Genomic DNA, 21,979 nt, shown 5'->3' with positions numbered 1-21,979 from the left:
AAGATCATGTGACAGTTCGAAAATATTGCCAGTGACATCAGGATTTGTGCTTAGTACATGTAAACCATGTCGTACATCCGTGCGGAGTGCTTTAGTGCGCCCTATAGGCTTAATATCCTTTTAAAAAACACTGTATCAGAACGTCGGTTTAAAACAAATAAACATGGAACAGCCTGTCATTACCACGTCCAGTTAAAATAAACGCTCAAAATTTTGGCTTTGCAGAATAAGTTTTTCTGAAATAGGTCGGTTAATTTATTGTGGGCAAAAAAGATGAACGCTTTTCTCTCATTAAGTCAATAAACTTTTAGCCTTTACCCAAAGCTTATGTTATATGTGGTACATGTTTTAGCTACTTAACTGCATTTACATAAGAATTATTGATTAAGAATCTTTTTGCAATCAAACTGTATTTAGCTAAATAACTTTCACTTTTTAGCCAGAGGTAGCTAAAGAAGTAAATTCACAACTCCAGCACAAAAGGAATGTTGGCTAGCTGAGATAAAAAACACTTGTACCAAACTGAGTAAAAACTTTAAATGACTAGCACAGAAAATAAGGCTTGTTAGCTACCTAGTTGGCTGTAGGAAACTTCCGGAACATCTACGTTTGTAGTGAAAATCCTAATATTGCTTTATTTAAGAATTTGTTTGTAGGTAGAAAGCGTGATGATATATTTATTTTGACATAAAAACCACTAATATTACAAAAATAACAAGCTTTTAGAGGATGAGAGATCAGAAAGTGATCTTTAAACCTCAACTCATCACTATCGCACCAGTCTGAAAATTACATTGCTCCAGAATCTAAGTTAAAAGAAGTTCTTTCCAGACGATTTTCGCATCCGCCGCAAAGATAATATCAATTACTGTGATAATTGACCTTTTGCCCCAGTGAGAAAATGTTAAGCTTAGGCTTACCAACTATACTGCAGAAAAGTCAAAACCTTTGACATAAAGCGTATCTAAATTCAGTTTGGAAAAACTCTAGTTAACGTTTTAATAAGAAGAATGTATAAATAAATGATTGTTAATACGCACATAATATTATAATTATTCATATATATTTAAAAATAAAATACGCATTGGATATGCCAGAAGGCGTTTTGCATGGGATGAATATATCAGCTCAATTGATCGGTGTCGATGTGTTTTATGTAACTTCATTTTTGTAACTTCATTTTAATAATGAATCGAGGCACAGCAGATCACATTCGCGAATGCAATAACGTATTCCGTGCGAAGGATAAACAGAATAGAGGTTACATCACCAGCCATCAGCTTCGGCACGCATTGAAAAAAATCAGTTACAATATAACGGATAGATTGTTGGATATACAAAAAATCTTAATTGACAAAGATGAAAATAGACACAGAGCTTGATGAATTTTTTTGGTCTCTTGAAAACAGAGAAAAAAAACCAGAGAACAAGGTTAGAAATAGTGTTATAATTATTTACTTCTTCTATTTCACATCCTGCCCTTTTTTCAAATTTTTTTAGCAATTTTTTGCTAAAAAAATTTGCTTCTTCTTTTTAAGATACTAGAAGATAGTTTAATTGCCATGGGTCACGTATTTTTAAAATTTGCTCTGTAAAGCATAAAATTCTTGATCATCAAACACAAACACTAGACTCATAGAATTTCTCTTTATATCTTTAGCCACAGCAGCATTTAACGAATTTGATTTCTCTGATGAAGGATACGGTGCTGTCAAAGACATAAAAGAAGCTTTAACTCAAGTTATGGAAAAGAGCGATCAAAAAAAAATCATTAAGCAATTTGGTCAAACAGGAATTAAATTTTTAACCTCATGGCAACCATAATATAAATGTATCCAAATAATATTGCTGGTGAATTATTAAAACTACATACTTCAAAAATCACGTTGCAGTAGATCCAAAATCTCCAATCACTCCGTCAGAAAACAGTCATTTCAACTCTTCTTAACAGCCACGTCCAACCAATTCACTTTTCTCAATTAGGTGACCACATGAATGTCGAAAGTTTAAAATCATACCACACGGCTTCAAGTAAACAGTAAAGATTACATGTCAAATTCATTTAGTCCATGCAAGTGTGGAGTCCTTTGCAAAATATTTAGAACAGTTTATCCATTTTAAAATATTGGTAATATTAAGCACAATAAACAAAGTCAAATTTTGGTGATAAATTCTTCTTTTGACAAAGAAAGACTCTTCCTTTGACGAAAAGTAAACTTCGATTACAAAAAGGCTTAAAAAATTTATCGAGGCGGTCCATCATCAGTCGGTTTGGGCGTGATATTTTCCCACCATACTATTCCGTTTTTTTGGATGGAGTTAAAATTTTGCGCGCATTTTCGGTTCTCATTCTCAGTATTGTCTTTGCGATGCAAAAACAACAGTACTCTTTGGATGAGGGGATCATTTTCATTAACTCTACAATGCTTGTTTGAGATGACTATCTTACCATTTGTCGCAAGGACGAGTTCTCAACGGTGGTGGCTAGTTTGTATCAGCGAAAGTAACACAGTGATGCAGGTCCATCCACGCGCGTTGGTTGCTATTGATTAAACATTATTAGCTTAGCTTTGTTAAACAAAAAAGAGTTGTCAGGCGGTCACACCAGTGAGTCACCGTACTAGTATATGGATATTTGAATGTTTTATTTTTTTGTACATATATTTCAAAAATTTAAATAATAAGATTCAAATCAAAAGTTTTTTTTTTCATTACCAAAATCTGGTTTTTAAAACAAAGAAAACATTCTTGGTGCAAACAAAAACATAATGGGTATTAGTTAATAAATACAATATTAACTCTTTAACACACTCTTCCGAAAAATATTACATGGGAACGAAAGAAGAAATGAGGCGTTTCCCAAATAACTTTTTGAACTTTTGTGGAAAACTAATGTGCTCAAAATAAATAAATGATAAGCCTAAAAGATGCAGCGGTTTAAATGTAAGGGCTACATTTGGCTGGTGCAACTCACCGTGCACGTTTTTATAATATCTATGCAGCCTCAGTATATACAAAATTTGAAACGCTTAAGTGTAGTTGTTGTCGCTTGCATACGGTGTCATTATAAATAAGGTGCCGTCCTCTCATCCTATCAAAATCCCTCCAAAAATGCTAATGTTGCAAAAAAAAGTTGTGAGAAGTGCTTTCTACGCAACAGCAAGTTAATTTTTTTCTTTAGGCTGGGGTGCTTTAAGAACACGAAACAGTTACAGTAAAGAGCTCCGTAATTGATTATCCATATTTTCCAACTTTTTGTTCATGAGCAAATATATACGTTATATAATTTTCTTTGACACATTGCAAGCAATAAAAACATGTAGTTTTGATTTTTATCTCCTTTTTGTCCTTAAACAAAACTTATCGGCCCTTAACAGCCCTTTCGGAAGGACTAAAAAATGTGGGGACAAAAAGAAAAAAAGTTAAAATCCTGGGAAAGGTTCAACCGATCAAAAACTAAAACGAAAAAAAATTTAGGCCGACTTTTTTTTGTCTTTGGCAAGGTCCAAAAAATATTAAAAAATAAAAATCAAATGTCACAATTTAAATTATTTTGGCACTGATGTGTAGTTCTAAAATATAGCTAAAACGTTACATTTTTGTTTTATATACTTCTATTGACGACTGCAGTAATGTATGACAATAAAAATTAAAATTAAAAATAAGTATAAAAATAATCAAAAAGGTTCTATTTTGTCTACAATCATTGGCAAAATTTTCGCTGTCGAAAAGTGACAAATTAATTTTTTGAAAAAAAAACACGTTAACAGCTCTTTGTAGATGTGTTCAAGTTTTCTTTCCAGTAACAAAATATAGACTGGATGCCCAACAATCTGCTAGTCTCAGTCGCAAAAAATGAAATTTGTTCTTATTCATGGCTGTTGACTAAAACCTCGTGCTTAACTCAGTCAAGCCATCGTAAGAATGGACTTCCTAAATAAAAAAAATGATGTTATTAGTCAGGGTGCTGGCGTAAAAAAAAGTTGGCGGCGTGGGAACAATGTGTAACCAACTAAAACAAATTAGGTAGTACCCCGTGAGGACCAAATAACGTGTTGTCTAATTTTTAAACACCAAAACCGGGTTGTTTCCGGCTGGATAACGATTTACTTTATGACGTCATCAGAACTAGTAGTAAGCTTTTTTTAAAAAATTTATATTTCCTCACTGTTTTGCACGCTTTTACTACAACCAATATATTGTAAAAATTGATAGACTCAAATTCTTCAGAAGCGAATCAACTAGCAGGTAAAACAGCTGAGCAAGAAGTGAGTAAATAAAGAATAGAACAATATCAAAAGGAAAAAGGGTAAAAGAATAGAAACAAAATAAGACCAATATGTTTTATAGACAAGTATTATAAGTTACGTAAATAAAGCATGAACATTTGATTTCAGTCTGTTAATCACGTAAATTTTATTTTTTTTGCGTTTATCTTTCCGCGACAACATGTCCCGTTACAGTTGCGGCGGCATTTTTATAAAATCGAACCATTTTTAAAATATTCGATAAAAAATTCAAAAATATTTCACACTTTGCTTTACATTTTTTCGTTTTCGTTCAATAAGAATGTTATATAGAAAAAATAGCTTCAATAAATTGCACCCATGTAAAGTTATTGTCACCTAATTTCTTTGATTTAAATAAACGCCTGGGCTAAAACCTAGTCAATTTAAATAAACGTGCCTTCTAAATAATCGCCATATTTATTTGAAGGTGAAATAAGTGTAAAATATGTTTAAGATTGATTTCCATTTAGGATTAACTCGCGCATTTATTTGCGCTAATTTCCGACCTTAGACTTAGTAATATAGAATATTTAGCGCGTAATTGTAAGTAGATGTTAAATCTACTGCCGATTTAATTATCTTTGTTGATTAAATACTTGTAATAACATCGCACAAAAAATGCTGTTGCAGACTTTCATAAAGTGAATGAAAAGAAGAAGGAAAAAGCAAAAACTGCCTGTAGTTTGATATTGTGGAATTTTTAAAATGAGGACAATATGGAGAATATTACCACCTTGCGCAAGGATTAATGTATAATTTTGTATAAATAAATTTTTTGTCCTCTGTTTTGAAAACATCGGACAAAAAAGAGGTTAGTCAGAAATTTTTGTCAAAATGCTGATTTTGGTACAAATGTGTTAAGGATTTTGATTTTTAGCTGATCCAAATTAATGACTCGTTGGCGTTTTTATAAGGCGTTACGCATTTACTTAACATGAATGAACGCAAAATGGAAAACAGGGTACTTCTATAACTATATATCTGACAATAATTTAAAAATAAAAGTGTGATTCAAAACTGACACAAAACGAAACGAGTTTTGCTTGGTTGTAAAAAAACTCTGTTTAGCAAAAGTCAACATTAGTAATAAACGCTCCTAAGACATAGACACCGCGCGTGAACAATTTTGCGGATTTCTTTTCTGAGTTTTTGTTAAAAAAACGGGCACTAAATATATGTTCTGACCACGATATCGCACTACCATACTTACTTTGACGGAATGTCAACATTGTTACTTTGTACATGGTTAAGAGATTTTCTTGTAGCGCTTAGGATCTGATCTGGGAACTCTGTCAAGGAATAGACAAAAGCCGAGCCGTTATGTTGGCCAACATATTGGTCTCACCATTATGTAGACAGCGTTTGCTATAGCCAGCAAGATGTTCATGAAAAAAATGTTGGACAAAATTGTTTATAAAGTTCACAAATTGATACTTATCTTCACGGAATAAATTTTTGCTACTTAAACTATTTGCAAAAATAAGTTTCGCAAAAGTAGGCAAAAGTTAAAGAATCCCTAAAGTAAGTTTTGTAACATTTTTTACAAAATTATAGAATATCTTTATTCGATAATCAAGTGAAAAAAGGTAAGTAACAGGATAATTTTTGAGAAATTTATTATACTTGATTTTTGATTTGTTACTAAGCTGTGATACGCATTACGTTGATTAACCTCAAGAGGCAGTAAAGAAGAGGAAGTAAACTGATCAGTATTGCAGCAAAGGCTGAATGCTGCCTATTAGCCATAACTCGTTAACACAACTTTCAGATATTAGAATAGAAGTCAAAGGTTCCCATTTTGCATTGCCCAATGTCGCCAACGAAAAATTTTCAGCGAAAACCCATGAATATTTAAAATTTTGGGAAAAATCGCAATCAAATTTGTTTCATGAATGCACATCAAAATTGTTGCCAGCGATACTTTCCACAAAGCCTGCATTATGCAACAATGCGCTCCATGACCTGAAAAGATCCGAAAAACCGGGCACAACGACGTCATCGAAAATAGTACAGTTTTAGGTCTAACTAAATAACCTAAAATATACTTGGATTTGTACAATTCCTTTATGAACAATGTGAAATAAACTTTGACAACTTTCAGGTGCGTGTTTTCCTTTCAGTCATTGGTCAGCCAAAATACCCCCAAAAAAATGCGAACGAAAATAAGTTTATCTGAAATTAAATTTTGTCCCAGGCTACGATTTTATTATTATTTTCTAAAATGGTTGCAATAAATAATGGCAATAAATATACACTTATGAACTCAACGCACATTGTTATATTTTTTCAAATAATTTTAAGAGAAACTAAAAGTCAGATACATAAAAAGGAATTTAAAAATTGTTGAAAAAAAGTTTAATGTAGTAAAATATTATATTGATAAAACATAATAGCCATTGCTTCGGAAAATTAGTTACTTCTTACTGATAACCTATGAACCTAATTAAGCTACGCAGTGGTCTCTTTATGCATTTGATCATTTGTCTTGATTTCACATTGCGAGACTACCGGGACATATTTTCTTTTTTGAAACAAAAAATTAAAACAACCCAAAGGTATAGAGATTGAACCTGCTTGCTTGTGGCGTTACACCGCCTCCATATAAACCGCCCTTACCTCCCAATTTATAATAACTTATTCTCAGAACACTTATACAACAAAGAAAAAATTTCTTTTTGCCTGACCTTTTTTAAGAAAGTACAAAGAGATTAAACGAGCTAGTTGTTATGAAATCCGATTGTTGTCCTGAATAGAAGCTTCCACGTGAAGCTGCAAATATCGAGTAATGTTAACGTCATTACGTTGCTCGTCAGCAAAATGATCCAAATTTTAAATGGAACTTTTATGGATATATCGACAAAGGTGATAAAATTTCAAGTTTTAAGGTTAAAGTTAATGCTCCAACCGAAATAAAGTTGCTGGAAACCTAAACGGGGATATAGCGGCTGTAAAAACTTGTTTAGTCCTTTCATATAAGTTACTCACTCCTGAGCAACGAAATAAGTTTGAACAAAAAACCATTTCATCATGACGCAGAAAAAGTGACCTAGGTGGGAAAAAAACACAAGTTTTACGGCGAAGCTTGCGTTTTAGGCAATACATATTTTCGAAACAAATACTTTTTTGCATGTTATCAATAAGATAATAACATATTAAGACTAAGTTATATGGGAGTTGGAGGTGAGCTTTAACTTATTTTAAAGTATAACCCTTTATGAGGATGACGTAGAATCTTTAAAACATTTTTTGCAGTTTTGTTATTTTCGTCTACGCCCGACTACATTCCAAAAACACTCTAAATGCTTTGTTTACAAAAATAAAAATTGTAAAAATATACAATCTAAAAATATTCCACTCTACCACAAAAATATTGTGCACCCATATAAATTTTTTTAATAATCTATCTAAGCAACAAAAATATACATTAGTGATTAAAGGGGCTACGAAGCCATTCAATAAGCTTAATTCTCACAAATTCACAAATAATAAACGGTCCACTCAAAAGTTTAAGATGCAAGAAATTATACACAATTTAGAACCATATAGACTTGTAGACACCTGATTATGAATAATTAAATTTTTATGATGAATTTGCTCCTTTTTTATTTTTATTTTCTAAAAAAGAAAAAAAAATCTTTTTCGGTATTCTTTTTGGCGGTTAAACTAGATACGGTCTGTAAAATATATTAACTATTAGTAAATCACAAGTTTGTTTTGACAAGGGAACAGAGACAACACGAGGAGCTGTATTTGGTAAAAAAAAAATGCTATGTTACTAGCTTTAAGAAGGTAATTAATACCTCTGAAAAAATTTGTTGATCACACTGGCTTTGTAAAAAAAACTTACATTTTTTATGTAAATTTCGAAGGATATCAGTAGCTAGCAGTTCCAAAAGGCCAAAGTTTAATTTATTAGAAAGTTTGAGTTAAAAGCAAGGTAAGTACTTGTATTGAATAAATCATGGACATCCAGTATATTTAAGGAACTTTTCTATCATTTCAAATGTTCCTAATACAAGGGTAACTTCCACTGCAAGTAATTTATGCAAAATTTATGACTTACCAGTTAGTGCAATTAATTAAAATAAATAAAAACCACATGCATTAAATATAACTGTCACGAGACCCTTACTATCTTCGCTGTTAATGTAAATATTGATAGTGAGACATTTGAAGAGATACCAACATAAACACAACGGGTTATGATTTGTCTGATGATGAGTTTAATCGTGTTAGTTACATATCGCTCATTAGTAGCACATTGTTGTCCTAAATACATTACAGAAAAATATAATGGACTAGTCGTTAACCCGTGGAAAAATCTACGAGGTCGTCCGTCTTTAAATTGCACGCTAATTCGTGTGGCCGTTGCACAACACTTATCTTGCGGACAGGCAGACAAAATACGGCTATTATTATGAATACTAGTCGTTATCCCGTGGAAAAATCCACGCAGTCGCTCGTCCTTTAAATTAACCTGTTGCAACAAGTGGACAAAAATATACCGCATTTGGTATTGGTGCGCATTTTAAAAATTTCGTGTTTCCGTTACGGGACGCCGCTTTCGCGGACACACAGACAGACGACGGCTATTATTAAAGAGATAGTCGTTAGCCCGTGGAAAAATCCACGGGGTCGCCCGTCCTTTAAATTAACCCATTGCAACAAAGTGGACAGAAATATATCGCATTTGGTATTGATGCGCATTTTAAAAATTTCGTGTTTCCGTTACGGGACACGGCTTTCGCGGACACACAGACAGACAGACGACGGCTATTATTAAAGAGACTAGTCGTTAACCCGTGGAAAAATCCACAGGGTCGCCCGTCCTTTAAATTTACCCGTGGCAACAAAGGGGATAAGAATATATCGCATTTGATATTCGTGTTTCCGTAGCACGATTTTCTAACTCAGCGGGGGGTCCGCGCAGAGACAGACAGACGACGGCTATTATTATAGAGACTAGTCGTTAACCCGTGAAAAAATCCACGGGGTCGCCCGTCATTTATATATCACATTTCGTGTTTTTGTAACAAAAAGACAAATAGACGCACAAACAGACAGACGACGGTTATTATTATAGAGACTAGTCGTTGCACGTGGAAAAATCCACGGGTTCGCCCGCCCTTTACATTTACACCGTCGCAACAAAGTGGATAAAAATATATCGCATTTGGTATTTATGAATCAGGCAGGTAGTAAAATAATATTTTATTTTAGACAGCATACAATAAAGCAAAACTTCTATTGGAAGTCTTCTGTCACTAATCTGAACTAACGGCGTGGAAAATACAATGAGATGAAACAGATCTATACCTTTTTTTCTTTATTCTTTTGTTTTCTTAACCTTTTTATGAACCAATTTTCACCATAGTCGTACAAAAGACGACTGTCGCGCTTAATTACATCACCTGAAATAACACAAATTTAAAACGAACAGAATTTTTAACTCGCGGTTGTTGGGATCATGTTACAAAGGAGTGACCTAAAACTTGTGAGTGCTGGAAACACACAATATAAACAAAGAATTTTTAACTCGCAGTTGTTGGAATCATGCTACAAAGGTGTAAACTTGAACTTGTCAGTGCTTGAAACACACAATAAAAACAAAGAATTTTTAACTCGCGGTTGTTGGAATCGTGCTACAAAGGAGTAACCTTCAACACGCACAATAAAAACAAAGAATTTTTAACTCGCGGTTGATGGAATCATGCTACAAAGGAGTAACCTGCAACTTGTGAGTGCTGGAAACACACAATATAAACGAATATTTAACCTGCGCATGTTGAAAACAAGAATTTAAAACTCAAAGCATGTGTCACAAAACACCAATATGTCACTTACTACGTTTTGATGTACAAAGGCTAACAAGATAGCCGACTAAACAACTTGTCAGAATTGCAATCATTCCATGCCAAACATACGAGACAGACACAAATTTAGCAAATGGCTCACTAAAATAGAAATAAAACAGAAGTGTTTTAAAAAGCGGAGATTTCTCCGTATAAAGAGGATTCTTAAGCTACAAGGTTTAATAGAAAAGTTCAGCTATGGTGAAAATACAAGTTCATATAAAAGATTTTGGAAATAAATCTTTATTGGTCTCCGAGATTCAGTTCTTCAGGTAGATGCTGAAAAATTGTTGGTATAAACGCTCATCAGGATAGCTAAGTATTATTTGATTGAACTGATAGGTAAAACGTATTTACATCACTACATAACTTGGTAAATCCTTAAAACGGCACCATTAACGTCATGCATAAATTAGCATAATTATTTAAAACCTTTATGTCAAAAATCACGAGTACCAATCAAGCTTTTTATATGAAACCGATTTATTTTTCGCGGAAGGATTTAAGGTCCAGTGTATTACCAAAGAGAAAGTTACAATAATTGTTTACACATTACAAAGTTGCAATAATAGTGAAGTTAAACGAGCTTGTTCGTTACACAGACGAAGACGCATCAACAATTAAGAAAATCTAGAAAAAAGAACAAAGCGTACCGATGCACGGGATCTGATGGATAAATAATTCCACTGGTGTTATATGTCGTTGCATTAAAAAAGGTGCATTCTTTTATTGAAATAGGTGGAAGGTTCCTTTCAGGTGGATACACCATTTGGCCAACTGAAAACATTATTCCAACAAAGAATCCAGTCAGAGAACCCAAAAATGCACCCTGTAAATTAAAGTTTGCACAAGGTGGTCATTAAACTGTCTTTTTCATTTATCTAGCTATATGAAAAAAATTCAGAATATAGCCATAAAATTAGCATAATTTACACTTTGTTTGCGAAAGTATACCAAGATGCAAAGCTGCATAATAACGCCGAAATTCAGTGTTGTTGCAATAAAATATACTTTGAAATTTACTTAATTGGAGGTCTTTCGCAATCTATAAAATAAAAAATTTCCGGCGCAAAAACTTTCGATAAATTGAAAAGGTTTTGCAAGATAAATTTTGAGGTTCGTTTTTGAATTGCTCGCTAAGAGAAAAAAGTTTGTTTGAAAAAAATGTCCTACAGACAATGGACGCTTCACGTTCTAACCTAATGGTCATAAGTAAGCAATCATATAAAATGACCTGCAACTGCTAATGATAAAAAATGGGCAAAAAGTCATTTCAGGAATTTGTTGTTATTGTATTAACTTTTTACACACGCGTTTAAAGCAGCACCGCCATATCTTTGTGCCAATTCTATGCAAATATATGCGAGTTTCAAGGAAGAAAATTAGCGATTATTTTTTTTGAAAAGTAGTTTATCCGTGTTCCCATGAATTTAATGAACTACTTTTCAAAATAAAGCTACGGCGCAACCATCTTGAACAAAATCACTTTATACGAATAGCATTATAGCGATGCTTAGGGACTTAGGAAGGAAAAACAGGAGCAATATTATACAGTTCTAAAATATAATTTACTGATGAAATTTGTTATAAGTTTCAATTAGGGACATACAATCACATACAAGTGTTTCAATCAATTATCTCCAAATAGTGAAATCGCATAAAACAATAACAAATCACAGTTTTCCACAAAAAATCTCACAACTTACAGCACTATTGGCTCTTTTTGTAAAAACACCCAACGCAAACATGGAGAAATAAGGACCACCAATGATTCCAAACAATTGAAGGGAAAGCTAAGAAATAATATAGAGGATTAATACTGGAATTGCACAGGTAACAAATGATTAGACCAAGTCGCATTCATAAATAGTATATTCACTTGTTCTTGTACGAAACCCTCCGCGAAAGTACAAATTCTGGTTGTGTTGTTTTAAGGAATATAAGCAAATTAAAGTATGCAGGTTGGTCACTCATTTTCGGAAAAGTGAATTTTAAGAGTGTTTTCAAATACCTTTTGGTACATTTAAAGATTTATAAAGAGAACTATTTTTTTGCTTAACAGCAAGTACTGATAATTTCACAGCTGGTATATGATAAACAATGCTTTTAACAATACCAACATTGCAGGGAGGTTTTTGGTACAGATTGCAACAGAGGCTGTTTAGAAATTTCAAGATCAGTGCAAATTTTACCACGAAAATGATCGCAACAAAGACGAGAACACTGACACCAAGGTTATCAACATCAACCCCAGGGCTCTGTGTCTTTTTCTTATTCCAGGATGGCGAAGTTGCCAGGTTAGTACATTTTAAAACTTCCACAAACTAGCGTGAAAAAAGTAGTAGTTCTTAAAATAGTACCACTATACTACCTTTATTACATAATTTCCAAGTTTAGGTACAACGAATGCAAAGCATGTTATAAATATTCCACCAAACACGGCTAAAAAATAGGACAATTTCAAACAACTTGGACAGTACAACTTTATTAATAATTTCTGAGAAACTACCTGTTTTTTTAACCTGTTTATCTTAGGCTTCGCATAATGCTTAACAGATGCTTTAAATAATCAAATTTAAGCATACGCTTATAAATAACGTGCTTGTAAAAAAACATGTACTTTTTTGACAAATTCTGGTAATCTTAAGCACTATTAACGCACAGTCACTATCTTTTTCAGCTACAAAGGTAAAGTAAACATTCCATATAAGGTCCATTTTTGGCAATATCTGATATACATCCACAGTACAAAACATTTCACATCGCCACTCAAAAGGCCTTGACCGATTAAATGATTGAAATGCCACCATGCTGACGTCAGCAATATCAGTAACAGTAAAAGTTTCAAATGTAGCTGACTTTAAGTCCAAATTTACGCCACACATTCGCAAGTGGACTTAATAGAAACGTTCTGCTTTCGGCCACGATTTTCCCATTCTTAGAAATGACTTTACAGTCTTCCTACAGTGACCTAATAAAAGCAGAAAATCCCTATTGGTGATTTGGGCACATCAAAACGAAATTCGAAAATACAGTAAAAACGGTAATATTCATCGAGAAAATAGTCTATCAGTAACAATTAATAATAATATATCTTTCTTTTTTCCAACATACACACCCATACTTGTATTGTTCTGTTAAGCCTATTTGTGCTGGGAATTCCCTGTGTTTAATTTTTCCCTAAAACTTTTTATAGACATATAGTCACATCTTGGTACTTTGTTACTTTCCTAACTTTTATTTAACTTTAATTTTCCGGCAATGGCAACGGCCACTAATTTTACGATGAGTAAAATATTAAATTGTTTTATAGGGAATTTTAAGGGAATTCTTAGTAGATATTACTATATATTATTTCTTGTGTGTCACATTTAACAAAATACAAAGCAATTATCCAAATGTTTTGAAATTATAAAGGTGCGTAGCATTTGAGGAGCACTAACACAGCCCAACAGGAAAAGAGTTCATTTGGAACATACACTCTTCCACAGCTAATAATGGAACAAAAGAAAAAAAGCATTAAGAATGACAGACAGAACCAAATTGTTTTACATTTTTACTAACCTGCAAGTTTAGACAGCCTTGTGTGCCATACTTCAGGCAAATCTGGTCTCTGTTTCTTTAGAACATCCTCGAGAAATAATGCAGACATAGCATTTAAACCAGAAGATATTGTGCTGGAAACAAAATGATGTATCTTTCACGATGAAAAGATAACAAACAAAATACTAATGCCTTGACATTCAATAATTACGTAACGCCTGAGGGGTGGCGGGGTATGATCATTTTGTTACGAACTGTCAAAAAGCTGTTTTGTTATGTGACGGAGAATTTTTATGTATTACGGATATTTGTTGTTATTTTAGTGTATCTCATCTACATCTTGAATTTATTTGTTTGTTGTTCTTGTTTCTTGCCTCTGGACTTACGCAAAAGTAACAAAAACCTCATCTCGGGTGCTAAATAAATAGCCCTGTTAAATCTTTTTCTTATATTAGAGCATAGGTTTGCCTGATTATCAGTTACATGAATGTTTTTGTTGCTATAGAAAATGATTAGATGAGGTCGAAATATTACGTAACAAGGGGTAGGGGGTGGTAAAAATAGCGAATTTATGTGGCCACTAGGATAATAAAATATTTCGTAATAAGAACCTGATAAATTTTTTAGGTTTGTACCATAATTTGTCATGAAAAATTTTGTCATAAAAATTTTTTCCACAAAGAAATTTTGTCGTAACGATATTTAGGCGTGAAGAAATTCTGTCGTGAAAAAATTTAGACGTGACGAAATTTTGTCTTGAAAAATTTTTGTCGTGAATAAATTTTGTCGTAAAGAAATTTTGTCGTGAAGAAATTTAGCCGTGAAGAAAATCTGGCAACATTTGTGAATTTTGTAGAAACGCAGTAAATATAAGTCACGTCTAATCGTCATTTACTCCTGAACATTCTAATTTTCCATTGTCACCAATAAATCATTTTTCATCACGCACTAAATCAAATCCGGGCTAACTTACCACAACAATTTTTAAAATAACTTTTAAAATGATAAAGTGCTAATATTCAACTTTTTTTGCTGCTGCTTCTTATGTAAATGATATGATTTTTACATCACTCCTATGTTATCTTTTATGGTGTTTACTCACATTGTTGTCCTTAAAAATATAGAAAATATTAGATAAAAAATCAAGAAATTTAAAATGATTAGCAAAAAATCAATAACATTATTTTAATTCCGAATTTCATTGAGCTTATCAAAGGCTACGTGCATGGAAGACCTCATCTTCATTGCTCTTCTTGTTCAGCAGACTCAGGGAAATCGGGAATCCATGAGTTTAAATGATTCCTAGATGAACTCCCTCAACCCAATCCTCTTGGTCCTAAGAAGTTGGGCGTAGCTGATTATTGATTAGTGGTGATTAAGACGAAAAAAACTAATGCAAAAGGCATCAATAATACCGAGATTATTTTTTTAAAAATTGAAGTTGGGTTTCATTTTTATTTTGAAAAAATAAGATTTCATAAAATATTTAAGTTTTTAGGACTATTTAGGTTGTCAATATTTAGTAGAAAAACACCAACTAATACTTTAAGAGATTTTTTATCACACACAAGATTGATCTTTTTTTTCAGAATGAAGTAATACATAATAAATACATGCTAGGCTAAACAATGGTAGGAGAAATCATGAGTTCTAATTTTTGGTCATTAAGTAGATCCTTAAAAGGTGTCAATGCACATAGGAATTATCACACAACAAGAGGCTTAAAAATTTACCTAAGCGCAAAACTGAACAAGCATGCAGTAAACAATCCAGGTAGACCAGTGAGATGTCCAAGTTTATCAATAACAAGATATGGGAGGACCTAAAAATTAGAAAAAAGATATAAAAAAGGTCATGTCTGCTGTTTATGATTTGTTTTACTGTATTTAAACATTATCTGAAAGTATACCCCACCAAATGATAAGACATTCGCCAATGAAACTCTCTGTATACTGTTGAACACAAATAAATAAATTAGAAACCTCATCATACTTCTTTATTCTACCACTTTTTACCAAATCACAATTAGCGTACATAGCAAAAGCAACGAATGTGTCCAATGTAACAAAAGACATGATGATAAGAACTCCAACAAACGATGCGTACAAAGCTCTGGGGAATAAAAATATTTGAAAAAGCATGAGCGATGTCAAACTTACTTTTTATGGAGCAAAAAATAAATTGCAAAATTTCAAAATTAGTTTTTCGGAGCATAAATTCTACTAGCACTTGCTAAAGTTAATTGAACACTTATTTTGTGGTACTAGCTCAGCCATTTGTCATAGATGTGATTCATATACTTCTTTTAGAAGAAATGTAACCATGTGACACTTATTCTGTGGCGCTCATTTGGTCTTTCAGTTATTTGATATTCGTTTCAACCAACCCATGTTAGGAGATATGAGTTTGCAAGATTTGTTTGTGTTTATTACAATATTCTGGATAATGATTTCAAGGACACCTGTAGTTATTTCATATCTATTGTTAATCAAAACAATGAATATTGTTAGCAGTCCTTAAATTATACAAACATTGTTATAAGCTTGCAATTTTGTGTTATATAAAAAAAGAACTAAAACATTTTCTTACCTCTTTGACTCTTTTAAACTTTTAGCTGCTACAACACGCTGTATTGTTGGCTGACTAACGGTCCATGTACACATAAGGGAAAATGATAATCCTATCACCACACCCCAAAAAGAATGTTGTTCTGCTGGATCCAAGGTAAAACTAAAAAATATATAAAGCTTGAAGTATTAATTTCCTACAAGTGTGTTTCTTTATTTAGGAATACCTCTCCAAAATTAATTTTTTTAGAAAATCCACCACAGCCCTTAAACCCCTTCCTCCAATTTATTTAGATTGAAAATAATTTTCAGTAATATTTTTATATAAAAGAAAGCATCATGTATATTCTTGAAGTCTTAAAATGAGAACTAACGAACAAAATGTAATATATTCTTTACATCACAAAAACAACGTAGCATTTTTTGCATCTTTTACATCAATTACATTAACAGTCGCTTCTAATATTAAACGAAAGCTAATGGTTCATACAGCTTTGTGACGTGAAAAAAAAGTAAATTCAAACCAATATATTGGTTTAAGTACTGAAGAAAACCAATTAAACGTCAGTAGAACAATAAAACACTGGTGCAAATGTAAAGGCTATGTTGTTTCACAATCTTTTGTGAGTGCAAATGTTTTAAAAGTTCAATGTTTGATGAACTAACGCAATGCAAAAAGATTAGGCTTTTTCAGGTATATTTAAGTAGGTGCGCAATGATTCGCACGCGCAAACCAAGTAGCGCGTGCGATATAAAAAGCACGTGCAAAGGATGTTACGGGTGCGATACAGGCTCTGAGGTTGATCTTTGGTGTGCATTCATTTTGCAGTAGAAAAGTTGGGGACGTTTTGAATCGTAAACCCCAAACACGATGATCGAGTGTCTACGTATAGCGACTCTCTCAATCTTAACTTCCTTTTCTACATGTCCGAAATAGTATGCATGACTGTATTGTCATTTTTATAAATTTATTGTTTATTTTTCAGAGCATCACAATCAAATAGGCAAAAATATGCTTCGCTTGGGTTTTGTTTTTCAAATTATTTGAATAAAAATAACACTTGCAGCATAAAGAAAAAAATCCATTAAATTCGGACCTGCTATGATTTTAAATTGTTTTATTAAATGAAGAAATTATCTACAATTAAATCCAGGATAAAATGTCTGTACCGCCTGCAAATGTAGTTTTGCAGACTTTATCTGTGCTCCATCGACCAAGACGGAAATTCATCGGACGTTTTTTGACAAGTCTCCAAAAATTATTTCGAGGGCTGGCATCGCACGCTACAAAATGGATTTTATAGGTTGATTTTCAAAACTCAGTATATATTTTTCAGGTGTGCGATTAATCACATGCTTGAAACGATTTAGGCGTGTGCGTGCAATATATATAATATAGTATATATATATATACTATTTACACGGTTTACATTCACATTATAACAGATATCTTAAAGAAACTTGTTACCAAACGCTAGTTCTCCTTTTAAAACATCATTGTGAAAATAAGTATAAATTATGTAAGAAATAATCTATTTTTCTGAAAAAGACGTCAGAAATAATGAAGGAATTGTGCTTAAAAGTCTGAATACACAACTTGTATAAAAAAAATAGATTTATGCAAAATAGATGTATGCTGCAAATTGACATTTCTTATGGGTAATTACAAATAAAAACAAACACACAAACATGCAGATTCGTCTTAGAAGAATAACGTTTTTAATAGACTTCAGTTACCTCACATCAAATCTTTTAAAGTCGTTTCCGACTTCAAATATCTTACTAAAGGAACCCAGTTCCATGACACCGATAACAGCCGTTACCACTAGTCCAAGAATCATAACCCCAGATTGAAAAACATCTGTCCACACCACAGCTCTCATTCCACCCTATGTTTATAAAATATTCAGAAAAAATCACAGTGGTAACAACTAATCCTAAAAAGTTGATATAGAACACAAATAGGGTACAAATAGTGCAAATTTTGCAAAAAAGTAATCGTACTCTTTTGACTTACATAGATAGTCTATCTTTATCAACTCTCTTGCTTGCAAAGTTAATGTAAAACCTACTTAGAACAGAAATGGTGTACTCATTTCTTTTTAGAAACTTAATACACATCTAACCTCTTTCCTTATCTAAATGAATTATTAGTGCTCTTTTTCATGCATGAAACTTTTTTAAAATGAAAAACACACTGTTATTTTTCTTTCGTAATAGGAAACTTTTAGCATGACATAAAAGTTGTCTAGTGTCAAGAGTTTTGTCTCGATTATTATCTACAAAAAATGAGATTAAGCTGCTAGGTTTAAATTTCGGAGATGGAGTAAGAAGCTTATAGGATTTAATCGTGATGACGAATTGAGACAACTTAAGATGAAAAAGTGTAAGGTTATCTGTTTTTCAAAGTACTGGTAATAATGTACTCAGATATTTAAGGTAGTGACAACAATTTTGATTGGTTGTTTGTAAAAAGCACAGTCTGTTGTTTTCATTGTGCTTTTAAATGTTCTACATTGGATAGCTTCTCATAATGCTTGATAATTCACATATTTCACATTTGTTATCCAGAACATGTCAAACTATTTTTTCTGTGCTTAAGTGTATGCATTATGTACTTAAAAAAAACTGGTACCAGTCAGTTAAGCTTAGGGAAATTTCTAAATTGGCAAATAGTTTTAGTGTATTTGTCACACCATTATATAAATAATTTTTGTCGGTGCTAATTTTTAGACATAATGATATTTCTTTATGCAAATTTTAAACGTTTTGTTATTTGAAACAGAAGTTAATAAAACATTAAAATTTTTTCCTGATTCGTTTTCACTGAATCATTTTACAAAACTTAAACAATTTTAAGTTTTAAGATTGGAGTATAATTGGGTAAAAAAGGGAAAAGAATCGAAAAGAGATACACCACAAAAGACTTGGCCAGAAGGGAAGTATAAATTAGATTGGAAGTCCATAATATTATCTAATTCAAACCCACGCTAGCAAGTAAAATATACGTTGAGTCAGGAATGACGATGATAAATTGATAGTGGGGATTGAAAATTACTTATGTAGAAGATTTTGCAAAAATTCTGATACAACCACAAACCACAAACATATAATTACTTCCTGAATACTAAGATACTTGTAAGTAGATACCTTTTAAATGTGCAAATAAACTTCATTTTAATTATCTTACCAATGAAGTATAGAATGTACAAACCAGTCCAGTGGAAATAATTGTCAACGGAAGGGAAACATCTGCAACTAAATAAGCAAATATTACACTACACTAAAGAGCAACTTTATCACTTGCACCAAAAACATCTGGAGGAGTCGCTTTTGGCAACAATGGTTTCTAAATTATACTTTTTACCTAGCTAAAAACTATGCTATTATATTAAATCTTTTATATTGTTCATCGAACAATAAAAACCATTGACATTGGTCAATAAAAAGTCCCAATATCATTGCTGACAATGCATTATTTTTACCATTTTTTGTTCCTAAGGACAGCCTTTGAAAGGGAGAAACAGAAAGGTTTTTTGTGATAACTATTAATATCTCATGTCAGTGTTAAAAACAGACTGGTATTGAGAATTTTTAAAACAGACCCCAAAAATTGAGAGAACACAATTAAATAATGTATATTTAACATAGCTCTCCAACTAGTTTCTTGATAACATTGAGTTACCTGCCAAATCATTGAATTGTTTTAACTGGTGTGAAGTCAAGTTATTTACACATATTTACAAAATAAAATAAAAAGAACTTAATATAAGAAGCAGATTTTTCTACAGCCACATTTAAATTCAGATCTTTTACATTATACTGTATTCAAGTTATCTTTTACAGGAAAACGTTTTGACTGGACATTTTTCTATAAAGAACTATTATATATATATATATATATATATATATATATATATATATATATATATATATATATATATATATATATATATATATATATATATATATATATATATATATATATATATATATATATATATATATATATATATATATATATATATATATATATATATATATATATATATATATATATATATATATATATATATATATATATATATATATATATATACATATAAAGATCCATAAGTCATAACATTATACGAGAAAATAAAAATAAAATTTTTCTACCTGAATTTAACGCAAGACTTGGAGCATACAAAACAATACTCAAGTACAAAAGCTAAAAGTAAAGCAATGAAAAATAATAAAACACACACAACGGAAACTGATTAATACATTTTTAGCAGTGACAACTTACATATTGCAGGTAAAAGTAAAAACATCCCAGGTAACGTACAGGCAAAGAGTATCGTAGCTCTAAATACTAAAAAAAAAACAGTTAACTAGTAGTTACAGAAAGATCTCCCATTTATTATTGATCTTTACATTCTTACAGTTTCTAGAGATTATACAAGTAAATTTGTAGAATTAAGCATACAGGGCGTATTAAAGTTAAAGTATATATCCTTCATAAAACCTGGAAAAAGCCACGACTTCTAATGATTAATTAAATATATTTACCCCACAGTAAAAAATAAGGTAATTTAAAAAAAAACACTTAAATAAAGGCAACAGGTGGGAAAACTAATAACAATTACAGTCAAGTAAAGCTGAGATCGAATATAAACAAAACTTAACAAAGAAGGAAGCTGAAGACAACAAATTAAAAGATATGTAATATTGATTAAAAAACAGAATGTACCATAATAATAATTTTTAAGAAAAGGTTTACTTTTAAAAAATTGGCCTTTGAATACCTGAAGGTTATCGAGCAAGGACACACAATACACATGCATACGCTTTTTGATGCACTTTAGTCTTTTGATTGTATTATGCTGATGAATGAATTATTAACTTTTGCTGGCATTATTAAGGCAACAGGATGAATTGTATTATACAAAATGTTGCTCTATATAACTTATTATATAGAGTAACATTTCCAGCAAATTATGACTAAAGTTTACCTGGATGAAGCAGTTAAATTTTATCTAAAATTGAGTATACACTTCGATGTAGATTTCAGGTCCTATATATGACTACAATTCAATGCAAATCCACAATTACTCAACAATTTGTTCCAGAAATGACAGAGAATTTACTTTTCATTTGTCCACTTCTGACAACATGACAAAAGATGCTGATCTCAGACAATGTATATACTGTTTTATAATAGTCCGACTTTTATTTTTTATGCAAATCCTTATTCTCATAAGACAATAAGGGCATTACAAAAATGTTTAGAAAATGAACACTGGATGCGAGTAAGTTATGCATTTATATACTTCTATTATATGCTACCTGTCAGTAAGGAAGATGAAACATACAACCAAAATCAATGTTTACCTCATTCACACTCACAAGTTCCAATTTTCGAAAAATAGGTCCAAAAATTTCCGCACATAGAGATATTGGTAAAAGAAATGAAAACACTTGAAAACCAAACGTTATGCCAGTCGTGTACATTTTGGCAGGTAAACCCATTACACCAACTGCTGAGAAGAAGGATGCCACCATAGAGATAAAAATTGGAAGCCAGGAAACAGATTTATTTGCTATCAGATATTCCACAGAAGTAACATTTTTACGATGGATGTATGCAAAGTAAATTCCAATAATGCTGGACAACAATAGAGTGCAAGCAAAAATAACATAATCTACGGTTCCAAAAAACTTTCTGTCAATGTCTTCCATTTTATTT

At 31.9% G+C, this 21,979-nt stretch overlaps 1 protein-coding gene across 3 annotated transcripts; it reads right to left on the bottom strand.

Moving 5' to 3' along the window:
* Nucleotides 1–941: 941 nt before the first annotated feature.
* Nucleotides 942–21,979, bottom strand: LOC130621478 (sodium-coupled monocarboxylate transporter 2-like). 3 transcript variants are annotated; one of them, XR_008980859.1, is made up of 16 exons: nucleotides 21,625–21,979; nucleotides 20,540–20,605; nucleotides 20,410–20,461; nucleotides 19,442–19,509; nucleotides 17,989–18,140; nucleotides 16,274–16,414; nucleotides 15,667–15,796; nucleotides 15,418–15,506; nucleotides 13,706–13,818; nucleotides 12,513–12,583; nucleotides 11,848–11,934; nucleotides 10,795–10,970; nucleotides 10,134–10,243; nucleotides 9,606–9,700; nucleotides 1,874–3,933; nucleotides 942–1,280 (listed from the first exon to the last, which is right to left on the bottom strand). XR_008980859.1 is itself a non-coding variant. In XM_057436766.1 (15 exons), the coding sequence occupies exons 1-15, from the start codon at nucleotides 21,970–21,972 to the stop codon at nucleotides 3,886–3,888; spliced, it is 1,746 nt and encodes a 581-aa protein (XP_057292749.1). In that variant the 5' UTR covers nucleotides 21,973–21,979; the 3' UTR covers nucleotides 1,346–3,885. The 3 variants fall into 3 exon arrangements, 2 of the variants coding, with proteins under 2 accessions (XP_057292749.1, XP_057292750.1); XM_057436766.1 differs by lacking the exon at nucleotides 942–1,280 and having other exon boundaries at nucleotides 1,346–3,933; XM_057436767.1 differs by lacking the exons at nucleotides 942–1,280; nucleotides 1,874–3,933 and adding an exon at nucleotides 3,942–8,558.

Source organism: Hydractinia symbiolongicarpus, chromosome 12 (genome assembly GCF_029227915.1).
Source record: "Hydractinia symbiolongicarpus strain clone_291-10 chromosome 12, HSymV2.1, whole genome shotgun sequence".
Classification (NCBI taxonomy): Eukaryota; Metazoa; Cnidaria; class Hydrozoa; order Anthoathecata; family Hydractiniidae; genus Hydractinia; species Hydractinia symbiolongicarpus.
Note: the sequence above shows the minus strand (reverse complement) of the source record. Positions and strands in the feature narration are given on the sequence as shown.